The sequence below is a fragment of the Hemitrygon akajei genome, chromosome 12 (genome assembly GCF_048418815.1).
Source record: "Hemitrygon akajei chromosome 12, sHemAka1.3, whole genome shotgun sequence".
NCBI classification, from domain to species: domain Eukaryota; kingdom Metazoa; phylum Chordata; class Chondrichthyes; order Myliobatiformes; family Dasyatidae; genus Hemitrygon; species Hemitrygon akajei.
In genome coordinates, this window is record NC_133135.1 from 40,776,479 (window position 1) to 40,801,099 (window position 24,621).

At 39.7% G+C, this 24,621-nt stretch overlaps 1 protein-coding gene across 3 annotated transcripts in view; it reads left to right on the forward strand.

Moving 5' to 3' along the window:
- mast2 (microtubule associated serine/threonine kinase 2) overlaps nt 1-24,621 on the forward strand; it is a 405,044-nt gene that overhangs the window by 73,504 nt on the left and 306,919 nt on the right. Inside the window, exon 1 of one of the 3 annotated variants that reach the window (XM_073062973.1) lies at nt 15,251-15,712. The exons of the other annotated variants lie outside the window; for them this stretch is intronic. Within the exon in view, the coding sequence (XP_072919074.1) occupies nt 15,674-15,712 (39 nt within the window). The 5' untranslated portion in view covers nt 15,251-15,673. Of the gene's footprint in view, nt 1-15,250; nt 15,713-24,621 lie in introns of those variants that run through there. 3 annotated transcript variants of the gene reach the window in all.

A 24,621-nucleotide genomic window follows, 5' to 3' on the forward strand; every position in this document is an offset into this window, starting at 1 on the left:
TTTTCAGTGCACAGGATTTTCCGGCTATTTTAATGGGGTACTCCAAACAGATGTACAATACTAATACATTTTAAATATACGTAATCAACATTGGGGAGGTGATGCTGCCCTAAGGCAGGCTGGTCAATATTATTTCTCAACCAAAAGTAAATTCAGATGATTATTACATTTTGGCTGAAGATAGAAAATACTGGAAGCACTCAGCTAGTTGGGTGACAACAGTGAAAAAAGAATGCAAACTAACATTAAGGGCAATGATCCTTTGTCAGAACTCGGCAAGAGAGATAAAATAGTACCGGTAGTTTTGAAGTTCAAGGCAGCTTCATTGAAGAAATTGCATGCATTTGACTTTTAAGACCACTTTGATTTTCACATTTCAATATTAACACAATCACAGATGTAATTAATTAATTTTACAATGTGTGATTGTGTTGGTGGATAGCAGTACCATTAATGACAATTTGGCATAATAATCATTTCCTATCAATGTCAAGGCACTCTTTAGAATTTCTTAATCCATAATGAACATTGCTTGTCATTTAAAAGCACTAGTTCTCAATCTGTGAACCATGTAAGACATATGAGCATGTTGCTATGATTTGGGTGAAAGCCTATTTTAAAAATGGATGCACAGGAATTAATTTATGTAACCATGGCCATATCATATATTGTGGTAATTAGGTTAAGAACATTGGGTTAAAGGAACAAACGCAATTTTATGTTTAATGTATTACACAATCTTTTGGTCAGTCTTGCAGCTATTCAGCATTGCTGAATTCATCTTCGGTTCCCAGCTTCTAGGATGTGCCTGAACCTAAATCCTACCACTGAATTCTATCGATCTGGTTCCCTTTAATATACACCAAAACAGATTTAATTTCTTGTGACTTTCTCAAGCAGTCTGAGTCTGCACCACATATATTCTTGAAATGTGGTCTTGACCCAAAAGCTTTACTCTCTTTCTTCCACAGATGCTGTCTGACCTGGTGAATTCCTTGAGCACAAACAAGAGAAAATCTGCAGGTGCTGGAAATCCAAGCAACACACAAAATGCTGGAGGAGCTCAGAAGGCCAGGCAGCATTTTTGGAAAGAGTGCAGCTGATGTCTTGGGCGGAGACCATTCAGCATCTAGCATTTTGTGTATTGCTCTGCTTTCCAGCATTTGTATCTTCTCTGAAAATCACAGAAACTGTATCTTTGGACATCAGGGAAAGGTTGAATAGGTTAGGACACTTTTCCCAAGAATGTAGGAGAATGAGTGGAAATTTGATAGAGATATACAGAATTATGAGGAGTAAATGTAAGCACTGAGATTGGGGGAGACTAGGGTCATGGTTTAAAGGTGAAAGATGAAATGCTGAAGGGGAACATGAGGGAGAAACTTCTTCACTAAGGATGGTGAGCGTGTGCAATGATCTGCCAGTAGATGTGCTGGATGTGGGTTTGACTTCAGCATTTAAGAGAAAATTGGATTGGTACATACAGGGGTATGGAGGGCTATTGTCTGGATGCAGGTCAATGGGACTGGGCAGATACATATTTTGGCACGGACTAGATTGGCCAAAGTGCCTGTTTCTGTGCAGTAGTGTTCTGTCACTTGATGACCATTGCATGTATTCAGGCATCTCTATTCTGGACTTCCGACAGTACACAGTGACTCAAGTTTTCTTCAGAAATTTTATTTATTTTCATTGATACAAATTGTTATGACAAGCTGTCTCAATTGACTTTAGATGGTGGAACACTGAACACCACATTAGATTGTTTATTAGGTGACAACCAGCGACCAATGTCCAAGCTAACACAAATCCATGGAGCCAATGCTATGCCAATTGGAGTAAATTACTGTAAATGCCAGAACATTATACTTAATACTTTGTTTTGGTAAATGTTGTGGCAATAGCTGTAACTAAGAATTTTAATGAGAGCCAGTAACTTTCAAGGTGGCTGTAATTACTCTTGTGAAACTTAAAAGGGTTAAGATGTTGAAAATAAGGAGAAATATCTGTTTTCATTTTTTCTCAGTGATAAATCTTCCCTTCCTGTTTCATGTAAGTTAAAATCTTGTCGATAACTGTGCATCATTAGCCCAATAAAGTGGGTTGGCTACCTTGTCTATAAGATACAAAAAGATTTATTTCTGTGTAACTTTCTCATTCTTTCCATGGTTTCCCAATATGCTAATACCCATATATGATGCCAACATGAATTTGGTGTTGCTTCTGAAATTATCAATCTCATCTAACTTGCTCTCTACACGTGAAGCTAAACTGTAAATTATAAATTTTGTAGAGTTTAAAGGAAAATCCTGCCCTGGCATAATTTGCTCATCACTGAATGTAACTTATTTTTCTCAATGATTTGTATCTGGCTACCTAATTGTCTGTTGCAGAAATTAACTGTGTTTAATAGATTGACCTCATTTGTGCGTTGAAGATTGATTGATCCGTTAGTTAAGTAATTGAATATAAAATATAAAAATCCTCAATTATTCAGTAGCTATATACATTGTTTTTCTATAATGAGCATAGCTTCAGTGTCGTATTCCCAGTGCTGAAGGCAATTTCACTTGTGGTGGAATGAAAATGTTATTTTTGTCCTGGCATCCCTTGATTAGAGAAGCTGAAATGACAATGATTTTCTTGTAATTATTGACAATATATATGTTTACTTTATGGTTGTCCACAAATATTGTGGCCAGAAAGCATATATTGTTATGCAGGTTCAAAATCTCAACTGAAAGCAGCTCGAAACACTTAGCCGGTTAGAAAGCATCTGTGGAAGGAGAAGTTAACATTTCAACTCAAAGCTTCTTTGTCAGAACTAGGAGATTGCTTTGAACTTGCAGAGAGGAAGGTGGAGGGATGGATGGGACAAAGCAAATATCTTCGATAGGGTGAGGCTTTGGTGATGAGCTGCTGATAAAATGATCAGGTTGTCTCATTGATAGTTCAAAGAGAGAACACAACCAAGGGAACCCAAAAATAGTGAAATGCAGGTCAACTACAGTAAAATCCCATGTGTTTCCAAAGTTTTAGTTTAGTCATTTTCATTGCATGAGAACTAGCCACTTCTGCTGTAAGTTAGTAAACTAAACACCGTTTTTTTCTACTCCCCCCTCCCCCATCGACACTGTCAGATTTTCTGGACAACTCTTGTATAACTTACATTGATTGTGTTTGCCTTATTTTCCCCCTATCCAAAATTGTCACTTTAAACCCACAATAGCTGCTTTTAATTGAACTGGATCAAAGGGCCTATTCTGTTGAACTTCTGCGTCTCCAGACTCCAGCAGTATCATGTGAACGGGGGACTGGGCCTCGAGTGTCTTGGAGTAACAGTGCAGTAGGACTTTGCCAGTCTGTGAGTTATTGATTTCAATATTTGGTAAATGTGTCTTGGTCAAAGAGATTATAAAACCCATGAACATTAAAGTAACCAATAGAGAAAAATATTATTCACTAAAAATATTTCGCTTTGGTTATGTTCTCTTAATTATGTACTTTCTGAGTCTTTGTTTAATGTTCTTCATTTAAATTAATGGAGATGCAGCATAGGACAAGCTGACAGAGTTGACTCTGAAACTATCATTAACTTGTAGACTTGTGTCTGTTTCAATGTCAAACATTCGCAGTTCTGTTTGGCACTCCTGATGAAAATCAGTGTTATCTTACTCAAAGTCTTCAAGTTGTTCTGATGCAGGATTTCAATCTGAAATATTGACAGTTTATTTCCTCTGCTGCCAGACCTACTGAGTTCCTCCAGCAAACTGTATGTTCAAAGTCTTTGAGATCAGGTTTTGGACTCCAAAAGCTTGATTTTGAAGATCGTAATTCAGGATGCAAAGCACTTTACAGCTAATGAAATAGTTTTGAAAGTGAGATTGCCTTGGATTATAGTTGGGTGTGTAGGTGATTTCTCCCATTTTTAAATAGTGGAGTTACACTTGCCATCCTCCAATCTGCAGGAGTTGCATTATACCTTTTAAAAACTTGATCCTTGAGAACCATGTAAAATGGTCAACTGCTTAATACAATATCTTTGTGAAGGAAAACTGTAAATAAAAATATTGCAACAAAGTTTTGCATTAGCAACTCAGGTGGTACTTAATGCTTGAAAATGTAGAAGGCGGAAGAATAGATCACGTTGTAGAGCAACTTTTTTTCTGTTTTGCCTGCCACAAGAAATTTTTATTGAAAAGATTCTCTTCATGTTAAGCTATTTTAAGTATTGTAGATTAGCAAAACAGCAAAAGAAAACAAATTGTCAGGCCTGCTTAGGCAGGCACCTCCCAGTTTCCATCCAGCGAACAGTCAACTGCCACATATTTCCAGCTCGTCACTGGTGGTCTATTTAAACCCAGATCTCATCCACAGGCCCAATTCACCCATCGAATCAACTAGCCTCTATCAGTTGTTCTTAGCCTTCAGTTACCTTGTTGCCTGCAGAACTATTTTGCAGTTTATTATTAAAGTGATCGCTCATTGCTAAATTGTCTTGGCTGCTTTGTATTTGGGTCAAGCCTCCTCTACATTTCCTGACACAATTTAGGATAAATGAATGTTCATTACTTGTTTTTGTTTTGCATTAGATCATGGCTCGGTTCTTGTGCTTGAATTTAACTGTGAATTAGAATTGTTTCCTATCTTTATCAATTTCATAGTCACTGGGTAGGATGATTTCCATTGCTTAGTTTTCTATTTTCTTTATTTCAACAAAATGTACAATTACAGTGTTACTATTCTCTTACGACTACATGTATGTATGTGAAATAATTTAAACAGAATTGAATGATATGACATGATGGCACATTGCTTGCCAGATGCAAGTTCCAAAAGTAGCTTAATATTTTCTGTAACTCCTGTGGATACAAATGTTTGCCGCTTTTGCATATGGTGAGAGTGGGGGTTGGGTGAATTCTGGTTGTGTAGAAAGTGCTAAATTTTCAAGCTATCCTTTGGTTTTAGGACAAAGCATTGGTTGGAAAATGGAATTGGTTCAGTGGTACTTCCCTCAGTAAAAAAGCTCTGAGTCTGGAGCTGTTGCTCAGAAGGGAGTGGGTGTGGTGGGGGGCTGGGGAGAAGAGGAGTGAGGGTATGGTAGGGGATTCCATAGTTAGAGGAGTAGACATAGAAATAGTATGAGATTCTGTGGATGTGAAAGAGATACCTGGATGCCAGGGTTGCTTCCCAGGTACCAGGGTCAGTCGTGTCTCTGATTGGGTCCATGGCATTCTAAAGGGGGAAGGTGAACATTATTGACATAGATAGGAAAAGAATGGAGGTTCTGAAGAGAGAATTTAAGAAGTTAGGTAGAAGGCTGACTTCCAGAGTAGAAATCTATCCCATATGCCAGTGAGGGTAGGAATAGGATAATTTAGTGTATGAATCAATGGCTGAGGAAGTGCTGCAGGGGGCAGGGCTTTTGATTTCTGGATCATTGGGATTTCTTCTGGGGAAGGTATGACCTGTACAAAAGGGATGGGTTCCACCTGAACCTGAGGGGGACCAATACCCTTATGGGCATGTTTGTTAGAGCTGTTGAGGAGGGTTTAAACTAAGTTGGCAGGGGGATGGGAACCGGAGTGATAGGGCTGATGATTGGGTTGCTGGTATACAAGTAGATGAATTGCATAGTGAGATGGTGATGAAGGACAGGCAGATGATAGGTCAAAATTGCAATTAGTAAGACGTGTTGCAGTATAACATGGGGATAAAATTGAAAATGGTGACGAACACAGGACTGAAGGAGTTGTATTTCAATGCATGCAGTATATATGGAATAAGGTAGATGATCTTGTAACATTAGATATAACTTTGAGGGCATCACTGAGCTGTGGCTGAAAGAAAATTATAGATGAGAGCTTAACGTCCAAGGATACACCTTGTATCAAAAGGACAAGCAGATAGACAGAGGGGTTAGCGTGGCTCGTTTGGTAAAAATGAAATCAAATCCTTACAAAGAAATTACATAGGATCAAAAAATATCGAATCCTTGTGAGTAGAGTTAAGAAACTGCAAGGATAAAAATACCCTGTTGGGAGTTGTATATGGGCCTCCAAACAGTAGCCAGGATATGGGCTACAAATTACAACAGAGATAGAAAAGGCATGTCCAGAGGGCAATGTTACGATAGTCATGGTGGATTTCAGTATGCAGGTTGATTAGGAAAAATCAGGTTGGTGCTGGATCCCAAGTGAGAGAATTTGTAGCATGCCTATGAGATTGCTTTTTAGACCAGTTTGTGGTTGAGTCCATGATAGGAAAGGCAATGAACCAGGTTTGATTAGGGAGCTTTAGTTACAGGAACCCTAAGATGGCAGTGATCATAATATAGTATTCACCCTGCAGTCTGAGAGGGAGCAGATAATGTATTAGTATTATGGTGGAATAAAGGGAATTACAGAGGCATGAGAGAGGAACTGGCTGGAGTTGATTGGAAGGGGACACTAGCAGGGATGATGGCAGAATAGCAATGGCCAGAATTTCTGGGAGCAATTCGGAAGATGCAAGATAGATACATTCCAAAGAAGAAGTATTCTAAAGGCAGGATGATGCAACTGTGGCTCCAAGGGAAGTCAGACACATCAAAGCAAAAGAGAGGGCATGTAATGAAGCAAAAATTAGTGGGAACTTAGAGGATTGTGAAGCTTTTAAAAACAAAGGAAAGGCAACTAAAAACATTATAAGGGGAAGGGGAGGAAAAGATGAAATATCAAGGTAAGCTGGCTAATAATGAAAGGGCGCTAAAAGTTTTTTTTCAGATATATATAAAGGGTAAAAGAGAGGCAAGATTAGTTCGCTGGAAAATGACATTGGAGAGATAGTAATATAGAATAAGGGAACAATAGACAAATTGAATAAGTATTTTACATCTGTCTTTACTGTAGATGACACTAGTAGTATGCTGGATGTTCGAGTATAAAGGGGTAGAAGTGAGTGATGTTGCTATTACTTGGGAAAAGTTGTTTGGGAAGCTGAAAGGTCTGAAGAAGGTAAGTCACCTGGACCAGATGGACTGCACCCCAGGGTTCTGAAAACGGTAGCTAAAGAGATTGTGGAGGCAACAGTAATGATCCTTCACGAATCACTAGATTCCGGCATGATTCTGGAGGACTGGAAAATTACAAAGTCACCTCACACTTCTAGAAGGGAGAGAGGCAGAAAAAAGGAAATCACAGACCAGTTAGCTTGACCTCAGTGATTGGCAAGGTGGTGGAATAGATTGTTAAGGATGAGATCTATGAGTACTTGAAGGCACATGATAAAATAGGCCAAAATCAGCTTGGTTTCATCATGGGAAAATATTGCCTGACAAATCTGTTGGAATGCATTGAGGAAATAACAAACATGATAGCCAATGGAGAATTGGTGGTTTTGTGTACTTGGATTTTCAGAAGCCCTTTGACAATAGGCCACACTTGACGCTGCTTAACAAGAATCTATGGTTTCACAGGAAAGATACCAGCATGGATAGAAGTATGCTGATTGGCAGGAGGCAATGAGTGGAATAAAACGGCCTTTCCTGGTTGGCTGCTGGTTCCACATGGTAGGCTTATTCAGAAAGTCAGAAGGCATGGGATTCAGGGAAGTTTGGCTAGGTGGATTCAGAGTTGGCTTGCCTGCAGAAAGCAGAGGGTCATGGTGGAAGGAGTACATTCGGATTGGAGGGTTGTGACTGGTGCTGTCCCACAAGGATCAGTTCTGGGACCTCTACTTTTCGTGATTTTTATTAACGACCTGGATGTGGGGGTAGAAAGGTGAGTTGGCAAGTCTACAGATGACACAAAGGTTGGTGGTGGTGTGGATAGTGTAGACGATTGTTGAAGATTGCACAGAGACATTGATAGCATTCAGAAGTGGGCTGAGAAGTGGCAGATGGAGTTCAACCCAGAGAAGTGTGAGGTGGTACACTTTGGAAGGACAAACTTCTAGGCAGAGTACAAAGTAAATGGCAGGATACTTGGTAGTGTGGAGGAGCAGAGGGATCTGGGGGTACATGTCCACAGATCCCTGAAAGTTGCCTCACAGGTAGATAGGGTAGTTAAGAAAGTTTATGGGGTGCTACCTTTCATAAGTTGAGGGATAGAGTTTAAGAGTCGTGAGGTAATGATGTAGCTCTATAAAACTCTGGTTAGGCCACACTTGGAGTACTGTGTCCAGTTCTGGTCACCTCACTATAGGAAGGATGTGGAAGCATTGGAAAGAGTACAGAGGAGATTCACCAGGATGCTGCCTGGTTTTGAGAGTATGCATTATGATCTGAGATTAAGGGAGCTAGGGCTTTACTCTTTGGAGAGGAGGAGGATGAGAGGAGACATGATAGAGGTATACAAGATATTAAGAGGAATAGATAGAGTGGACAGCCAGCACCTCTTCCCCAGGGCACCACTGCTCAATACAAGAGGACATGGCTTTAAGGTAAGGGGTGGGAAGTTCAAGGGGGATATTAGAGGAAAGTATTTTACTCAGAGAGTGGTTGGTGCGTGGAATGCACTGCCTGAGTCAGTGGTGGAGGCAGATATACTAGTGAAATTTAAGAGACTGCAAGACAGGTGTATGGAGGAATTTAAGGTGGGGTGGTTATATGGGAGACAGGGTTTAAGGGTCTGCACAACATTGTGGGCTAAAGGGCCCTTACTGTGCTGTACTGTTCTATGTTCTATGACCGGTGTTCTGCAGGGATTGGTTTTGGGACTGCTTTTTACATAATATATTAGTGATTTGGATGATGGAGTTGATAGCTTTGTGGCCAAGTTTGCTGACGAAACAAAGATAGATGGAGGCTGAAGAAGGACTCAAACAGATTTAGGAGACTGGGCAAAGAAGTGTCAGTTAGAATACAGTTTCTGGAATTGTATGGTCATGTACTTGGGTAGAAGGAATAAAGACAAAGACTATTTTCTAATTGTGGAGAAAATTCAAAAATCCAACGTACAAAGGGACTTGGGAGTCCTCGTGCAGGATTCCCTAAAGAATAACTTGCAGGTTGAGTTGGTGGTGAGAAAGGCAAATGCAGTGTTAATATTGTTACGAATGTGCCACAACTCTGAGGGGCCGAAGGGTACAAAGTAGCCCCCTCCTTTTTGAGAATCGCGAGATCGCTATTAATTCAGGTCTGGGGACCCAGGAAATGAGAGAGAGAATCCTCAAGGGTTTGGAATGTGTGTCCTGCCCTCAAAGAGACAAAGCCACGGATACCGGCCATTGTCTCTTGGAGACGGAATTGTGTATTGAGTACTGTACTATTCATTGAAGCCCTCAGGGAATGACCAGAGTGGGCTGGTTGAGGGATTGCATCATCCCAACCTGATTGACATCTGAGACCCTGTGAGTAAGGATAAAAGAGGGTCTGGGGAACAACCCCTTCAGACGCACCAGGAGAAACGCTAGAAATCCCGTGACAGTGTTTAATAGCGACAGCCGGTGGGGGGCCTGCGTGCGTCCTTTTCCATTTGCCTCGGAATTGGCGGGCCTTGCTACAGAAGACGGTTTAGCTAAAGAAGAGACCACCACCAACGAAATTTCAAAGGATTGACATCATAAAAAGGAAAAGCTGGCAAGTTTCAAAATCTCTCTCTTGACTCCAACCAAAGGCTGCAGCCTGCATGACCTGAATGACTTTTATATTTCCATCGGACAATACATTATCCCCTAGACAACGATAGAGCTTAGTTCTTATTAATTATTATTATACCCACGCTTTTAGATTTAGTATTGATGATGTATATTATCTGTATGTTTGCATTGATATTATTTTTGTGTATTTTTATCAATAAATACTGTTAAAAATAGTACCATCAGACTTCAACGGACCTCTCTATCTTTGCTGGTAAGTGACCCAGTTACAGGGTTCGTAACAATATTCATTTTGAGAAACTAGAATATCAAAGCAAGGATATAATTCTGAAGCTTTAGAAGGCACTGATGAGTCATCCCTTGAAGTATTGTGAGCAATTTTGGACCCCTTATCTGAGAATGCTGACATTGGAAAGAGTTCAGAAGAGATTCATGAGAAAGATACCAGGAATGAAAGGGTTATCATATGAGGAGTGTTTGATGACTCTGGGCCTGTAGTCACTGGAGTTTAGAAGAGTGGTGGCGGTGGCAGTGGGGTATCTCATTGAAACCTATCGAATATTGAAAGGCTTAGATAGAGTGGATGTGGAGAAGATGTTTCCTAGTGGATGAACTTGGACCAGAAGGCACAGCCTCAGAATAGAGGGATGGCCATTTAGAATGGAAATGAGGATGAGTTTCTTTAGCCAGAGGCTGGTTAATCTGTGCCAGGCGTTGATGGAGGCTAGGTTATTGGGTGTATTTAAAGTGGAGGTAGATAGATTTTGGATTGGGGCATGAAAGGTTATGGGTTGAAGGCAGGAGAATGGGGTTCAAATGGAAACTGGAGCAGCTATGGCAGAGTAGACTCTCTGGACTGGTTTGTGATGGGCAAAATGTTCAAATTTGGACTTGCACACTTAGCTGAAAAGTTTTGTTTTAAAAAGAATATTAAATGAAGGCATAGACAAACAATATAGTGTAATCTGCAGCAGATTAGCAAAGATATTGTCAGTCATATGATAAAACTAAGCAGTGGAGAAACAGATGTGCATCTTGGATATACTTCAAGAAATGATGTCAGATATACAGTATAAATGGCTATGTGAATAAGAATTAGCTCATAAAGCCTATTTTTCCCTGCTTGGATCCTTGTCTTGTCATTTTATGTAGTTAATAAGATAAACTGTAACTGATCTTCTGCATCTATTTCTTGAGAGGGAACAATTTATGCACCAAGTATCTGTCTATATTGTATAAATCCATTTATTATTGTCAAGGGTATTGTATATTTATTATTTCCCTTTACCTGTCCATCCTTCTCATTCAAAATTTGCATTTTTCAATAGCAATTCTTTTAAAATTACAACTTCTGTATTTAGGCTTCTCTATTGTTGAAAATTCTGTGAGTAAACAAGAGGAATTAGCTTAATTTCAGAATATATTGTGCCTTTTTAATGGAAGTATGTTCCAAAATGTATTTGGCTTTGTGCTGATCATTTTACTTTCAAAATCTTCAGGAAAGCCACGTATTTGTTAAATAATGAGAATTTGGGCATTGTTGACATTGAAAGAGATGAAGGTTGCTTGTACACAACTCACTGAAGGCCATCATTTAGTGCAGAAGGCAATTTGGAGTACAAATGGCCTAATAGCCTTCATTTCAACAGGTTTTGGTTGCTGGAGTGGGGAAATCTTATTGCATTGGCGAGATTGCACTGATGTGTTCTGTTTTGGTCTCTTCAAAACAAACTTTTCATATAAATACAGTGAAAATTCTCTTTACTGATTCCAGTGATGACATAAAGAGATTAAGTTAGCTTGGACAGATAAGAACTTGAAAAAATGAAAGGCATTATTGAAACTTAAAAAAATTGTTCAAGGATTTGACAGACTTGTTGCAGAGAGGAATCTAGGATGCACTGAGGAGTCTAGGATGCACTGTTTAAGAATAACATTTAGGACTTGGATGAGGGGAAATTTCTTTAGGGGTGTAGTGAACAGTGAGGAAGGATATCATGGCTGGTGTGGGATCTGGACCCCAGCAGGAAAAATGGCAGATGGAATTTAATGCAGTCAAGTGCAAAGTATTGCTTTCTGGTAGGATCAACCAGGGTAGGTCTTACACAGTCAAAGGTAGGGCACTGAGGGAGGTACTAGAACACAGATTCGTAATTCATTGAAAGTGGCATCACAAGTAGATAGGGTCTTAAAGAAAGCTTTTAGCACATAGGCCTTTATAAATCAAAATACTGAGTATAGGAGATGGGATGTTATGTTTTAGTTGTATAAGACATTGGTCTTATTATATAAGACATTTATCTAATTTGGAGATTGTGTGCAGTTTTGGTCGCCTACCTACAAGAAAGAAGTAAACAAAGTTGAAAGAGTACAGAGAAAATTTATAAGGATGTTGCCAGGTCTAGAGGACCGGAGTTATAAGAAAAGATTGAATGGATTAGGTCTGCTTTCTTTAGAACATAGATGATTGAGAAGTGATATGATAGAGGTTTTCAAAATTATGAGGGTTTGGATAACGTAAATGCAAACGTGTTTTTTTCCATGAGGTTGGGTGGGGCTAGAACCAGAAGTTATGGGTTAAAGATGAAAGGTGAATAGTTTAAGGGGAGTACGAGGGGAAATTTCTTCACTCAGGGTCTTGAGAGTGGACTGAGCTGCCAGCACAGGTGGTGCATGCAAACTCAATTTTACCATTTGGATAGGTACATGGATGGAGGAGGTATTGAGGGCCATGGTCACAGTGCAGATTGTTGGAAATGGGCAGTTTAAATGTTTTGGCACGGACTAGATGGGCTGAAGGGCCTGTTTCTGTGCTGTACTTTTCTATGACTACTGATTTCTCGAAGGGGAAGGAGGGCAAACATACATACACTGGTCTAGATTGGGGGATTGGCAGTGTAGAAGTTCAGCAGCTTTAAATTCTTGGGCATTAACATAATACAATCTGTCCTGGGCCCAGCACATAGATACAAAGATGAGGAAAATGTGTCAACTTATTACTTTCTTAAGGTTGGCTTGTCATCAAGCACTCTGCAAATTTCTACAGATTTACTGTTGAAAGTATCCTGACTGATTGCAATGTGGTCTGGTACAGCATTCCGAATGCAGAAATGTAAGAAGCTGTACAGAACAGTAGACTTTGCTCAATACATCGCAGGCATATCCTTCCGCACCATTGGTATTAACTACAGAACATGCTTTTTCAGGCATGTAACATCTATTAGCAAAGGTTCCCCACAACCATCTTTTTACACCTACCATAAGACAGGAGGAACAGAAGCCTGCAAAGACGGCACTGGTGAGATATGGCTGCAAACGAGACTTCTAAGAATTCTACTAAATGTACTTCTTTGATAACTGCAATTTGCAGTCTGCAACTTCCTGTTTGGAGGTGTGCTTTTGAACCATCTGTACGACTGGGAGGTGTGGTTTTGAGCCATCAGTATGACCTGGCATTTTTTGTAATGCCCTGAAAGTCTCAGCAAACTGGATTCTCAAGTATGTGGGTACTGTCGTGGCACCCATTGCTGGAACGGACTTGGGGCCGGACTGAATCTTTGGGTTGGACTGAAGCGATGAGGTCTGGACCGGAGAGCGGATAATATACTGATATTTGGATGGTTTAAGCGCCAAACCAGATTAAAAAGATTAATCCGTTGAGGCTGATCGTGGAGGATGAACCAGTGTTCAGCTCACTGTCGGAGGCTTTACTCACCTCAACACTGAACTAACTCTGTAGCTGTGGCTTGCAGCCATCGGCACTTGCCTCAATGCTGAATCTGGCTCTGCGGCTGTGACCTTTGGGTTTCTGGATCTGCTGCAGGACCTACGTGGCTGTGGACTTGCTTTGGGCGACACTGTGGTTCATGTTTTTTTTTATTGTTTGCATGATTTGTTCCTTTTTGCACGTTGGATGTTTCTTTCTGATGCTTTGTTCCCACAATGCTCTTACAGGTAATTGTACCTGTTCATACAGATACAAGTTGAGCACCCCTTATCTGAAAATCCAAAATCCAAAAATTTCTGAAATCCGCTGGCATGAAATCTCAAATGGAAAATTCCACAACACAGGTCCCTGTGGATCACAGACAATTATGAGAAGTGACCTCACATACGTAAGGAACAGAAGTTAATGAAAAAATACAAAAACCTTGCGTAAAGTGAAAAATGAAGATCTCGATCATGTACTGTCAGTGTCTGAGTGAACATGTGCTGCTTAGCGGTGCGCTGATCATGAAGTAAGCAAAGATCTATCACGATGAACTGAAAATTGAAGATAATTGTTAATATTTTGCAGGCTGGTTACAGAAATTTCAGAAAAAGCTCAGCATTAAATTTTTAAAGCATCTGCTGATCTCAAATCTAACATCAAAACAAGTCTACGATGCTGAATGTTTTTGTACCAAACAGAACAGCATCACATTTTTTAGAGAGTCGCTGATGGGACTCTTAACATGAGAACAAGTCTACGATGATGGTTTTTATACCTTACATAAAGCCCCCAAAAAGTAAAATACAGTGTATTGTAACCTTTTAATTGAAACACAGTGTCGTAGGTGGGGACTGAAAGCCTGCTGTTATTTGTTGTTCAACAGCAACTTCAGGTATTCGCTCGATGCTTTTTTTGTTAACCTGCATACATTATATTTTATATTTTCATTATATTAATGGTACATAATCATTTTTAAGGTTAATCATGTTTATGCGATGAACAAGTGTAAGACAAAGACTGGTAGCACATAAAAAGAGTCGGAAATTTTGGTAATCTCAAGCTAGCTCTTTATATATTCCAAAAATCTGAAAACATCTGAAATCCAAAGCACTTCCAGCCCCAAGCATTTTGGATAAGGTGTACTCAAACTGTATTCCAAAATCTGAAATCCAAAGCACTTCTGCCCCAAAACATTTTGGTTAAAGGGTGTTTAACCTGTACTTGTGCAAACAATAAACTTGACTTTGATATAGACATGCTTTCAATGTGCAAATTTAACTGCTTTCCGATCTGTTTTTCTTGGAATCAACTTTTACATTAGAAAGTATTCCCCGTTGATTTTAATAGGCTGTGGAATTGGTTTCTCACGAATTGAAAGCACACTTCAGAACAAAATATTTAGTAAACTGTCATATTTGTGGATTGTGTGATGTTTGTGACCCAAGAAGTGTGGAATGAATGAGACTGAGCCAAAGGAACAGGGAGTTTCTCTCAGCAGCATGAACAGACTAGCTGTATAATTTAGGCAAATCTTCCTCTGCTTGCATGTGGTTGGTTGGCTGACTGCTTGCATTCAGTTGTTTTCAACAGCAGATGGGGAGGAAGTGCTACTGCTCACTGACTGGATCTGCAACAAACGGACTGCCTGCCATAACGGAACAAGATATGCGAGCTGAACATTTAGTGCACTTTGGATTTGTCTTGCATATTATTCTTCTGAATTGTGGCGAAGCTTCCAAGTGAATTCAGCTAGCTTAGCTTATATATTTCCAGAAATCTCATTTGAACAATCACTTTGTAGTGTGACTTCAAATCTGAAGAGAGCGGGAAAGAAGAATCTTTTGTACTGGGGGGGAAAGGCAAGTCTGAAAGAGAGAAATCTGATTAAAAAGGCTATATCAATGGTGCCCTCATGTTGAAGTGTCTTGGAAACGGATCCCGGGTTCTGACTGTAATTCGCACATGGGAATAGCTACTGGCTATTTGCCAAGTCTGCTCTCCCATTAACACTGACAATTCAGAGGTGCTGCGACATTGAGATGGACTCACCAGCAAAACTAGTGAATGAATTACTGCAACGTCAGATCACATATGTCTCAGCTGCTCAGATGAGAGGAAAAAGCCCTGCTTAAGTGACCTGTATAGCACAGACCCAATTCCAGTCAAGAAGGACGTGGATTTTTGCAGCACGAACTCCAAAAGAACAAGAACCCTCACGGAAATGAGGAATGAAGTCCGGTAGCTCTGGCTGCTTAGAAATAGAAATAATTTATTTGCCTGCCTGTCTGCTGCTGATGTGAGAGACTAGCTAACAAGCTGTTAATACAGTTTGTACGCGTTTGCATACTGGCATGAACTGTGGATTTTAATTTGACTTGTATCATGGACGATTCGAGTATTTTGAGGCGGAGAGGACTGCAGGTAAGACAAGTGGTGGAGGAAGCCAAACTAAATAGTGCATATTAAAGTTTGAACAACTTTGATAATGAGCTGGTATCACTGTTTTGTAGTGATACTCGTCGGATTATTTTCAATCTGGCAGCTCTTGGGAGTGTCTTGTTCACCAAGAATGTTTATGACTCACTGAACTGACAATATTTGAGGATGGCTTTAGGTTTTAAAAAAATACATCTTCAAAGTATTTGCATTTAAAGATTAAAGAGCCCTTGTTTGCAATTTAAAATAACCGATGAACCAGGGGGGCCTCCAGTCATTATGCTTTCTTCAGGGTTTGCTGATTACTTTCTACCACTTAACTCATGAAGCTATCACTGATATTCATATACCATCCATTATTTATTCAGATTGGTGTTTATTTTAATGAAATCATGTGAAGTAGGTAGAAGTAATTATGAAATCCCAAATGAGTTGTGATTCTTTGCTTCCTCTTCAACAATAATCTGATTCTAATCTGTTGCCCGAGTTCATTTTTTTATAAACGTGCAGATGTTCACTGATGAATGGTGAAGGCCAATAGAACTGATTCTAACTCCTCTCCTAATAGAAGAACAACATAGTGCTGTAATCAAAGTAAATAATCAGGATTATGTTTAATATCACTGTCATATGGTCTGAAGTTTGTTGTTTTGCTGTAGCAGGACACTGTAAGACATAAAAATTACTATAATTGACAAAAATAGATAGTTTTAAGAAAGATGAATAAACATTTGGTGTTCTTGGGAGCATGGATGTTCAGAAATCAGATGGTGGAGGGGAAGAAGCTGTTTTTAAAATGTTGGGTGTGGGTCTTCAGACTCCTGCACCACCTCCATGATGGAAGCAAAGAAGGCATGTTGAGGGTCTTTAGTGATAGAATCTATATTCTTGAGGCACAGGCTCTTCTTGAAGGTACCCTTGTTCTTGAAGGTACGCTTGATGGTGGGGCCAGTTGTGTCTGTGATGGAACTGGTTGAGCAACCTCTTGTGATTCTGTGCATTGGAGACTCCATACCAGGTTGTGATATACCCAATTAGAATTCTCTCTATAGTACATCAGCAGAAGCTTACAGAAACCGTTGGCAGTGTACCATTTCTCCTTAAACACCTAATTGAGTGGGGGACTGGTGTGCTTTCTTTGTGATTGCATTAATGTGTTGCACCCACAATGCATCCTCTGAAATGTTGGAGCTGTTCCATGCAGTCTGCATCTATGGAGAAAGGAACTGTTGTTTCTGATTCTTCAACTGCTTTCTCTCTTTTCAGATGCTAGGTATTTCTTGAAATTTCTGTTCTTATTTTCAGGCTTGCTTTCACATTATATGATGCTGGATTTCCTTTTGTGAAAGATTGATTAAATATAGTGCAGCAATCTTACAGAACTAATGAGATACCAGAAAAGATAGTTCAATGAGAATGTATTGTTTAAACAAGTGCCTTGAAATTGGATAAGGAAAACAAAATTATTTGTCTTTTTATGTGTAAAGAGTGTGTAATTAAAATTCTATGTCTTTTGATCAGTTTCTGATGGAAGTTCAACATATTGGCAAATTGGATATTTCCAGTGACAATTCACCAAAACACTGGTGTTTTTTTTTGCTGTTGTAATTGACATAATAGTTTCAGTAATCAACATGGCATTTTCTCTGACCCACTCACTACTTTGTGGGGAGCAGCAGTATCCATGGCCAGCTCCTTAAAGCAATGTCCTGGTCCCTGCTTTACTTTCACTCAGTCACTGTTTTTACCTATTACTCCCCTGAACCACCTTTCTTCCATGAAGCCATGGCCTCAAATCCCATGCCTTTTCCTGATATCCCTATATCTGAAACTCTTTCCTAATGCATGAGTCTTGCATGTCAGACAAAAATGCCTCACCATTGAAGATTGTGGCTGCTCTGCACTCTGAGACATCCTCAAACTGGAGTGACTTGCTGCGACTGCCAGTGTCATTGATGTGATGACATCCACATCCAGATTTTATTACTCCACAGTATTAATGACTTATTTGTTGTTACTTTTGCATGAGCCCTGTCCACCTTCCCAGTCTGTTGCCTCAGCTTTTAAATGACATTTGGTCACTTTATCATCTCTGCGGAAAAATAGTTTATTATGAAAGGGAAACATTCCATAGGGATGCATCTCCATTGTTAACAGGACTCAATAGAAAAAGGTGTTTGCATTACAGAACATAACCCCTCTGTAATGCAGGGATCACCTGAAGTGTTTTTTTAAAGTGGATTTGTCCTAGTTAGTTTTCTGTGGTATTAGGGCAAAATGCACTGCTCATTCCATGCCAAAAATGGATGAAATACAACTCACTCACTGAAGGTAGTAGTTTTGTATGCATTGATGGTGATAAATTATATTTTAAAATATGCACACATCTTTTAAAAGAGGAAAGGGCTAAATTTGAAAAAAAGCAAAGTAAAAGATTTATTTCAAGTTTTTGGAGCTTATGATGAATCCTTAACTTCATACTAACTTGTCAAAATAATTTCAAATAGTTTTATTTTATGAGTGTAACTCCAAAAAAAATCAATCTGTTGTATTTAGTATATTTACTGTATTTTCCACCACCTGATTAAAGAAACAGTGTATAACACTTTGCCAGCAGGGAATTACTTTTATGTAAAATTTGTTGGTGACTACATTTTTACTTCAATTATGATACCTGGCTTAGTCTTAAGCTGCGAAGTCTGCTTCCTTACATTGGTCTATGGCTTTATGGAGTATAGTGCAGCTCAGGATCACTTTATCCTAAATAGCCAACAATATTCAGAGATTGGCTTTTGTAGCCAGTTTCGTTGCTCCATTTGTGAATGCTTTTGACTGTCAAACATTCAAAATGCCCTGAACCAATGAAAAATGCAAAAAAAATTGGAACGATTCAAAATGCTTTAAAGAAGCCCTGAAGCTGCTGTAAACTAAACTGAATGATGTAAAATGGTTAGTTTGCCTTTTTTGGCAGTCTTTCTCATATTAATTTCAGTGAGATTACTCTATTTGGATTAGGTTGAACAGTGCAGACTCCATGGGCAGATATTTCCAAACATGAACACTGGGATGCCTGCAGAAGCTTGCACAAGGGGAGTCCACTGTGCAGTGCAGTGCAAAGACAGGTAGCATAAATCATAGTGCATCCCCTGGGCACTTGCTAGCAGGTGGCTCAAGAGCAATAGAAGTATGTTTGCAGGCCAGTCTCAGGAAATGTATATTGAGCCTGGGGGTAGGGAATAAAAGCAGGCCAAATTAATAACATAACAAAAATGAGAGCATTCCTTATTTATAGTGCTTTTGTAACTGAGAAATTTATTTGCTATATTAAAGGGAAAAGATACCAAGAGGAATTCTTATTTGTGAAATTAAGGAGAAATATCCTTAAATGACATTCATATATTGTTGCATACAAGCCATACATCTGATTTATATGTGAAATTGATTTATGACCAGTTATGGTTTCACTTGTGGGAGATGCAAGGAAAATCTTGTCAATGAACTCCAGCATTGATAAGTATTGTCAATAGGATGGACCGATCCCATTAAAAATAATTAATGAGAGAGCTTGACAGATCGGATTACTCTTTTTCCTATCACCATTCTTGCTTATAATTGAGTTGAAAGTAATGAAGTTTTGAAATATTCTATTGAAGATGACATTCTGTGTAATGTGTGTTCTTGTCTTTAAGTAATATTAATGTGGTAATTAACATTACTTAAAGACATTAGCAATATTTGTCACATGTTCATTGAAACATATAATTAAATGCATATTTTCCATCAATGACCAACACAGTCTAAGGCTGCACTAGGGAAAACCTGCAAGTATTACCATGATTCCGGCACCAACATAGCATGCCCTCAACTTACTGATCCTAATCTGTATCTGTTTGTAATGTGGGTGGAAATCGGAGCACCTGGAGGAAATCCACGTGATCATGGGCTGAATGTACAAACATCTTAAAGACAGTAGCTGGAAATCAAACCAAATTGCTGGTGCTGTAAAACTTGTGCTAACTGCTATGTTACTGTGCCACAATAGTTATGGCATATTGCTCTTTTTGATCAATGTTTCTCTTGTTTCTCAAACATCCTTGATAGTAAGCCAGTTTTAATTGAATTTTAAAATACTGCAATTAGAGTTTTATAACGGAAATCAAATTGCAGAACTCTTATTGTTTAACAAAATGTGGGTATTATTTATGACTGGTGTTCAGTTTCTCAAAGGGTTAGGAAATATTTGTGTGCCTCAAGACCTGAGTAACATTGAGACTTGGACAGGCAATTGGGATGCAAAATTAAGGTCTCCTACATGCCATGCATTGACCAACTCTAACAAGCGAATGTTTAACATTCAATGGTATGACTAGAACAGTCCCCAAGCATCAACATCCTGAGGGAAACCATCGATGAGAAACTCAAATGGAATAACCATAGAAATATATTGTGGCTTCAGGTGAGAGACTGGATTTCTTGTGGAGCGTGACCTGTTGTCTGTGCACAATTACATATCAATTAAATAAAAGCACGCATGTGGGAGATAGTTTTAACTGGTTTATTCACATTGCAGTGAGAGAGAGTGACAGAGGACAACGTGCACACATAGACAACAGCGCATGCGCAGTCAACAGCAAGTGGAGGGGTTCATTGCTCTAAAAGAAATAGGTCTATACAATACACTTCCTCCCCCTTTAGATTAATGTAATATAAAACTGTATATGTACAAAATGTTCAATTTTCCTTTCACAAATCCATATTCCAAATAAACATACTTTCACAATAAGCATCCATAATGAACTTCATAGTTATAAAGGTTCAGCTTTATAGGTGACGCTCTGTTCCTTTCAGGATAGCGACTTTGGACTTGTGCAGTGGCATCAGTTTTGGTAGGTGTCTTGTCAAAGACAACGTTCTTGGTTTCTGGTATCATGTTGCTGTCAGTGATATGATCATCACTGAGAGATAAGTTCGGTGATTGTAATGAGTCCGTCTTGTTGGATGCATTCGACTCGGATGTGTTCTTCAGTTGAATGCCCATTATCTGGTCCACATGATTTCTCCATGTCTGAACTCCAACTTTGACTGTGTACATCAGTGGTCCAGTTCTTGCAGCTATCTTACTGCATGTCCACTGTCTTCTCGGTAATCCTGTCCTAGGACTTCCTGTCCAATCTCGAAGCTCCTTGCTGCTTCACTTGGCAACTGGTTGAACTATTCTGCTATTCTGCATTTCCCTCTGTTGGTCTGGTTTCAGGAGGTCCATGTGAGTTCTCAGATCCTGATCATGAACAGCATTGCAGGTATTTGATTTATGAACACATAAACAGAGTTCTGATACACAAAAAGGAAGTTGTCCACCTTGTGCCCTCCTTGTCCATAGTTTTAATGGACTTCTTGAAGATTTGGATAAACCTTTCAGCTAATCAATTCATTGCTGTGAGGTGAGGAGCTGATTTGAAATGTCTGATGCCATTTTTCTTCATGAACAGTCACAATTCTTTTGACATGTTCTGTGGTCCGTTGTCACTCACAATTTGTTCTGGTAAGCCATTTCCGACAAAGATAGTCCTCAGAGCAGAGGTGATCTTTGCTGAGGTGGTTGACTTCATTGGTATAACCTCCAGCCACTTTGAATGAGCATCCACAGCAATCAGAAACATGGAGTCCATGAATGACCCAGCAAAGTCAATATAAGCTCTTTGCCATGGTGATGTCGGCCACTGCCATGGGTATAGCATCCCAAACAGCTTTTGGCCACGTCTTCAATCTGTTTATCTATTCTTGGCCACCACATGTAGCTCTGGGCGAGACCCTACATCTTGACTGTATTCAGCTGTCCTTCATGCAGATTTTCTAGCACTTAGATGTGCAGTTTAGAGGGAACCACAACATGAGATCCAGACATCAGCGTTCTTTGACATACAGACAGTTGGTCTCTTCTCACTGAAAACTCTGAAAACATAGGGTTCCGATGAGCTGATGGAATTACCTTCTTGGGATTGAAAATGGACACAAGGGGCTGGTGATCTCTTAAACTTTTGTCCATTGAGGTAGTGATACTAGACTAAGGGCCTCCTGGTCAATCTGTGCGTCAGTGACCTTGAAGCAAATGCAATCAGGCATTCAGATTCATCTTTTAAAACGTGTGACTGAACAGTTCCAATGCCAGTAGGGGACGCATTGCACGCCAGTCTGATGGGCAGGGGTGGGTCATGATGGGTGAGCAATTCATCGAATGTTATTAGTCTCTTTTTTTCCTTGATTGCTTTTTCACATCTCTCTGACCAGTCCCACTCTGCTCCTATCTGTAACAGTGCATTCAATGGGTGCAGCACTGTAGAGATGTTTGGGAGAAACCAGTGGTAGTAGTTTACAAGGCCCAAATATGACCTGAGTTGTGACACATTTTCAGAATTGGGTGCTTGTAGCACTGCTTCAGTTTTCTCTTGTTACTTTTGTAAGCCACGCTTGTCAATGACATGTCCACAATATGAGATCTTATTCTTGAAAAACTCACATTTCTCTCTCTGTACGCAGACCATGTCACCAGTCTGGTAAACACTCTACCAAGGTTCTGGAGGTGCTCTTCATTATTTTTCTCAGTCACGATGATGTCATCAAGGTAACATTGTGTTTCTAGTGTAACTTGGAACACTTGGTCCATTGCTCTTTGCCAAATTGCTGGAGTTGATGCAATGCCAAAGATAGGACGATTATACTGGAACAGTGCCTCGTGATTGATTGTGGGGGACTTCCTGCTTGACTCCTCAATCTCCATTTGCAGATACTATAGACTTGTGACAAGTCAATCTTTGAAAAGTGCTCCCCACCTGCCAAAGATGCAAAAGTACCTTCTATTCATGGCAGGGGATACTGCACAGTACGCAACACTGGGCTGATGCTGACCTTGAAATGCTCACCCCACATATGCGAGCAGCTCGGGCCTTCCTTTTCTTGATCACTGGGATGATGGGTGTAACCCAATCGCTCCATTCAAACTTGGAGAGAATTTCAGATGCTTCCAAGCTCTGCAGTTCAGCTTCCATATTAGGAAGTAGTGTGTTAAGGCACCGGGTGTGCTTTGTGGAATCTTGGTGTTGCCGCTTCATTCAATTCAATTCTGGCCTTTGTGCCTTTGACTTCTCAAACACCTTCTCATTAGCGTTAAGCGGCTGTGCCAGTCTCTGGTTGGTGCTACTATTTGAGCTGCTGCTGCCTGTTGATGCTATGCTGAGAGCCTTGGTTGAATGCCAGTCTAGTTGGATTTTTCTCAACCATTCATGTCTGAAAAGTGTTGGCCCTCCACTTTTCAATACATTGAGGTCTAATTGTTGTGTTTTGCCTTGATATGTCATATTTACTTCCAGTTTGCCTTTGGGGTACACTTTTTCACCTGCGTAAGTCCTCACTGAGGTCTTCTCTCATGGTATCTTAGTTTTATGTATGAGACTTCTCACTCGGTTGTGCTTTTTGTCTGCCTTGCACATTCTCTCCATGTGACCTTATCTATGGCACTTTCTGCAAACTTTTTCTTTGAACCAACAGTCATGGGAGGATTTGCTACATCAATAACATCTTTGGCTTTTTGCATCATTCAGGGACATTTTGTGTATTTCATGTTCTAACCTCCTTTTCTGTAGTTCTGCTGCATCCTCTACTGAAGTTTCTAACAATATTGCAATAGTCAATGCCTGTTCTAAGGTTGAGTCTCTTTTGGACAGTAGCCTCTTTTGAGTGCCTTGACTGTGCATGCCACATACAAGCCTGTCCCTTAATGCATTAGAAAGTCCATCTGAAATCACAGTACTGGAAAAGTTTGCGCAGTTCTGCTGTCTATTCAGAAATACTTTCATCCTTTAATTCCTTTTGTAAAATCTAAATCTCTCAGCTATTACCAGCGATGTAGGACTCAAGTGATTTGGTAAAATTGTAACAACTTTTATCAAGCATCTTGCCTGCTAGCTTTGCAGGGTTTACTAAGTTGCTTAAGAGACTGTACGTTCTTCAGCCCATTAAGCTAAGAAGTGCAGTGTTTTGCTCCTCCACATTATTTGCATTACAATACAGTTCAACGTTCTCGATATATGACTCCCAGCCTTCATTAGCACCAACAAATTCGTCAACTTCCCTGACTGAAGCCATCTTCTCATTATTCTCACTTAAAATTAAGCACGTCTTGCGTGTTCCTTTGTTAGTGTCTGTGACGGCTTTCTTATGCTGTTTAACTCTCACTGTTTCATCCCATAACTGTTGGTGCAGTTCGTGACATTTTCTGACATTTAGCTTTGTACTTGTCACCAATTTGTTGTGTCTGTGCACAACTACATATCAATGAAATAAAAGCAAGTATGCGAGAGATGGCTTTATCTGGTGTATTCACATTGCAGTGAGAGAGAGCAATGCGCTTGCGCAGATGAGATTTATGGTTCTAAAAGAAATAGATCCAGACACTACATGACTCATCTGTTATTAAAAAGATTTCCCACTCTTAAATTCACAACGTGAGCATTTTTTTGTATTTCTTCAGTTTCCCTCGAAGTAGTGATTGTGTTCATTATCAGCTTCAATCTTCTTTGTAATGACATGTTCATGTTTTTGGGTAGGGATCTCTAAAATATGCATCCTGCAGTGAAGAAAGAATGCTAATATATTCCAATCAGTTTGCAGCGAAAAATGCAGTGGTAGCATTCCCATGTACCTGTTGTGCTTAACCTTGGTAATACCTTGGAGTTCTCGTGCAGGATTCTCCAAAGGTTAACTTGCTGGTTAAGTCAGTTGAACAGTGAGAAAGGCAAATGCAATGTTGGCATTACTTTTGAGATTACCAGAATATAAAAACAAGGATAAAATGCTCTGACCTGATAGGGCATTGGTCAAACCACGTTTGGAGTATT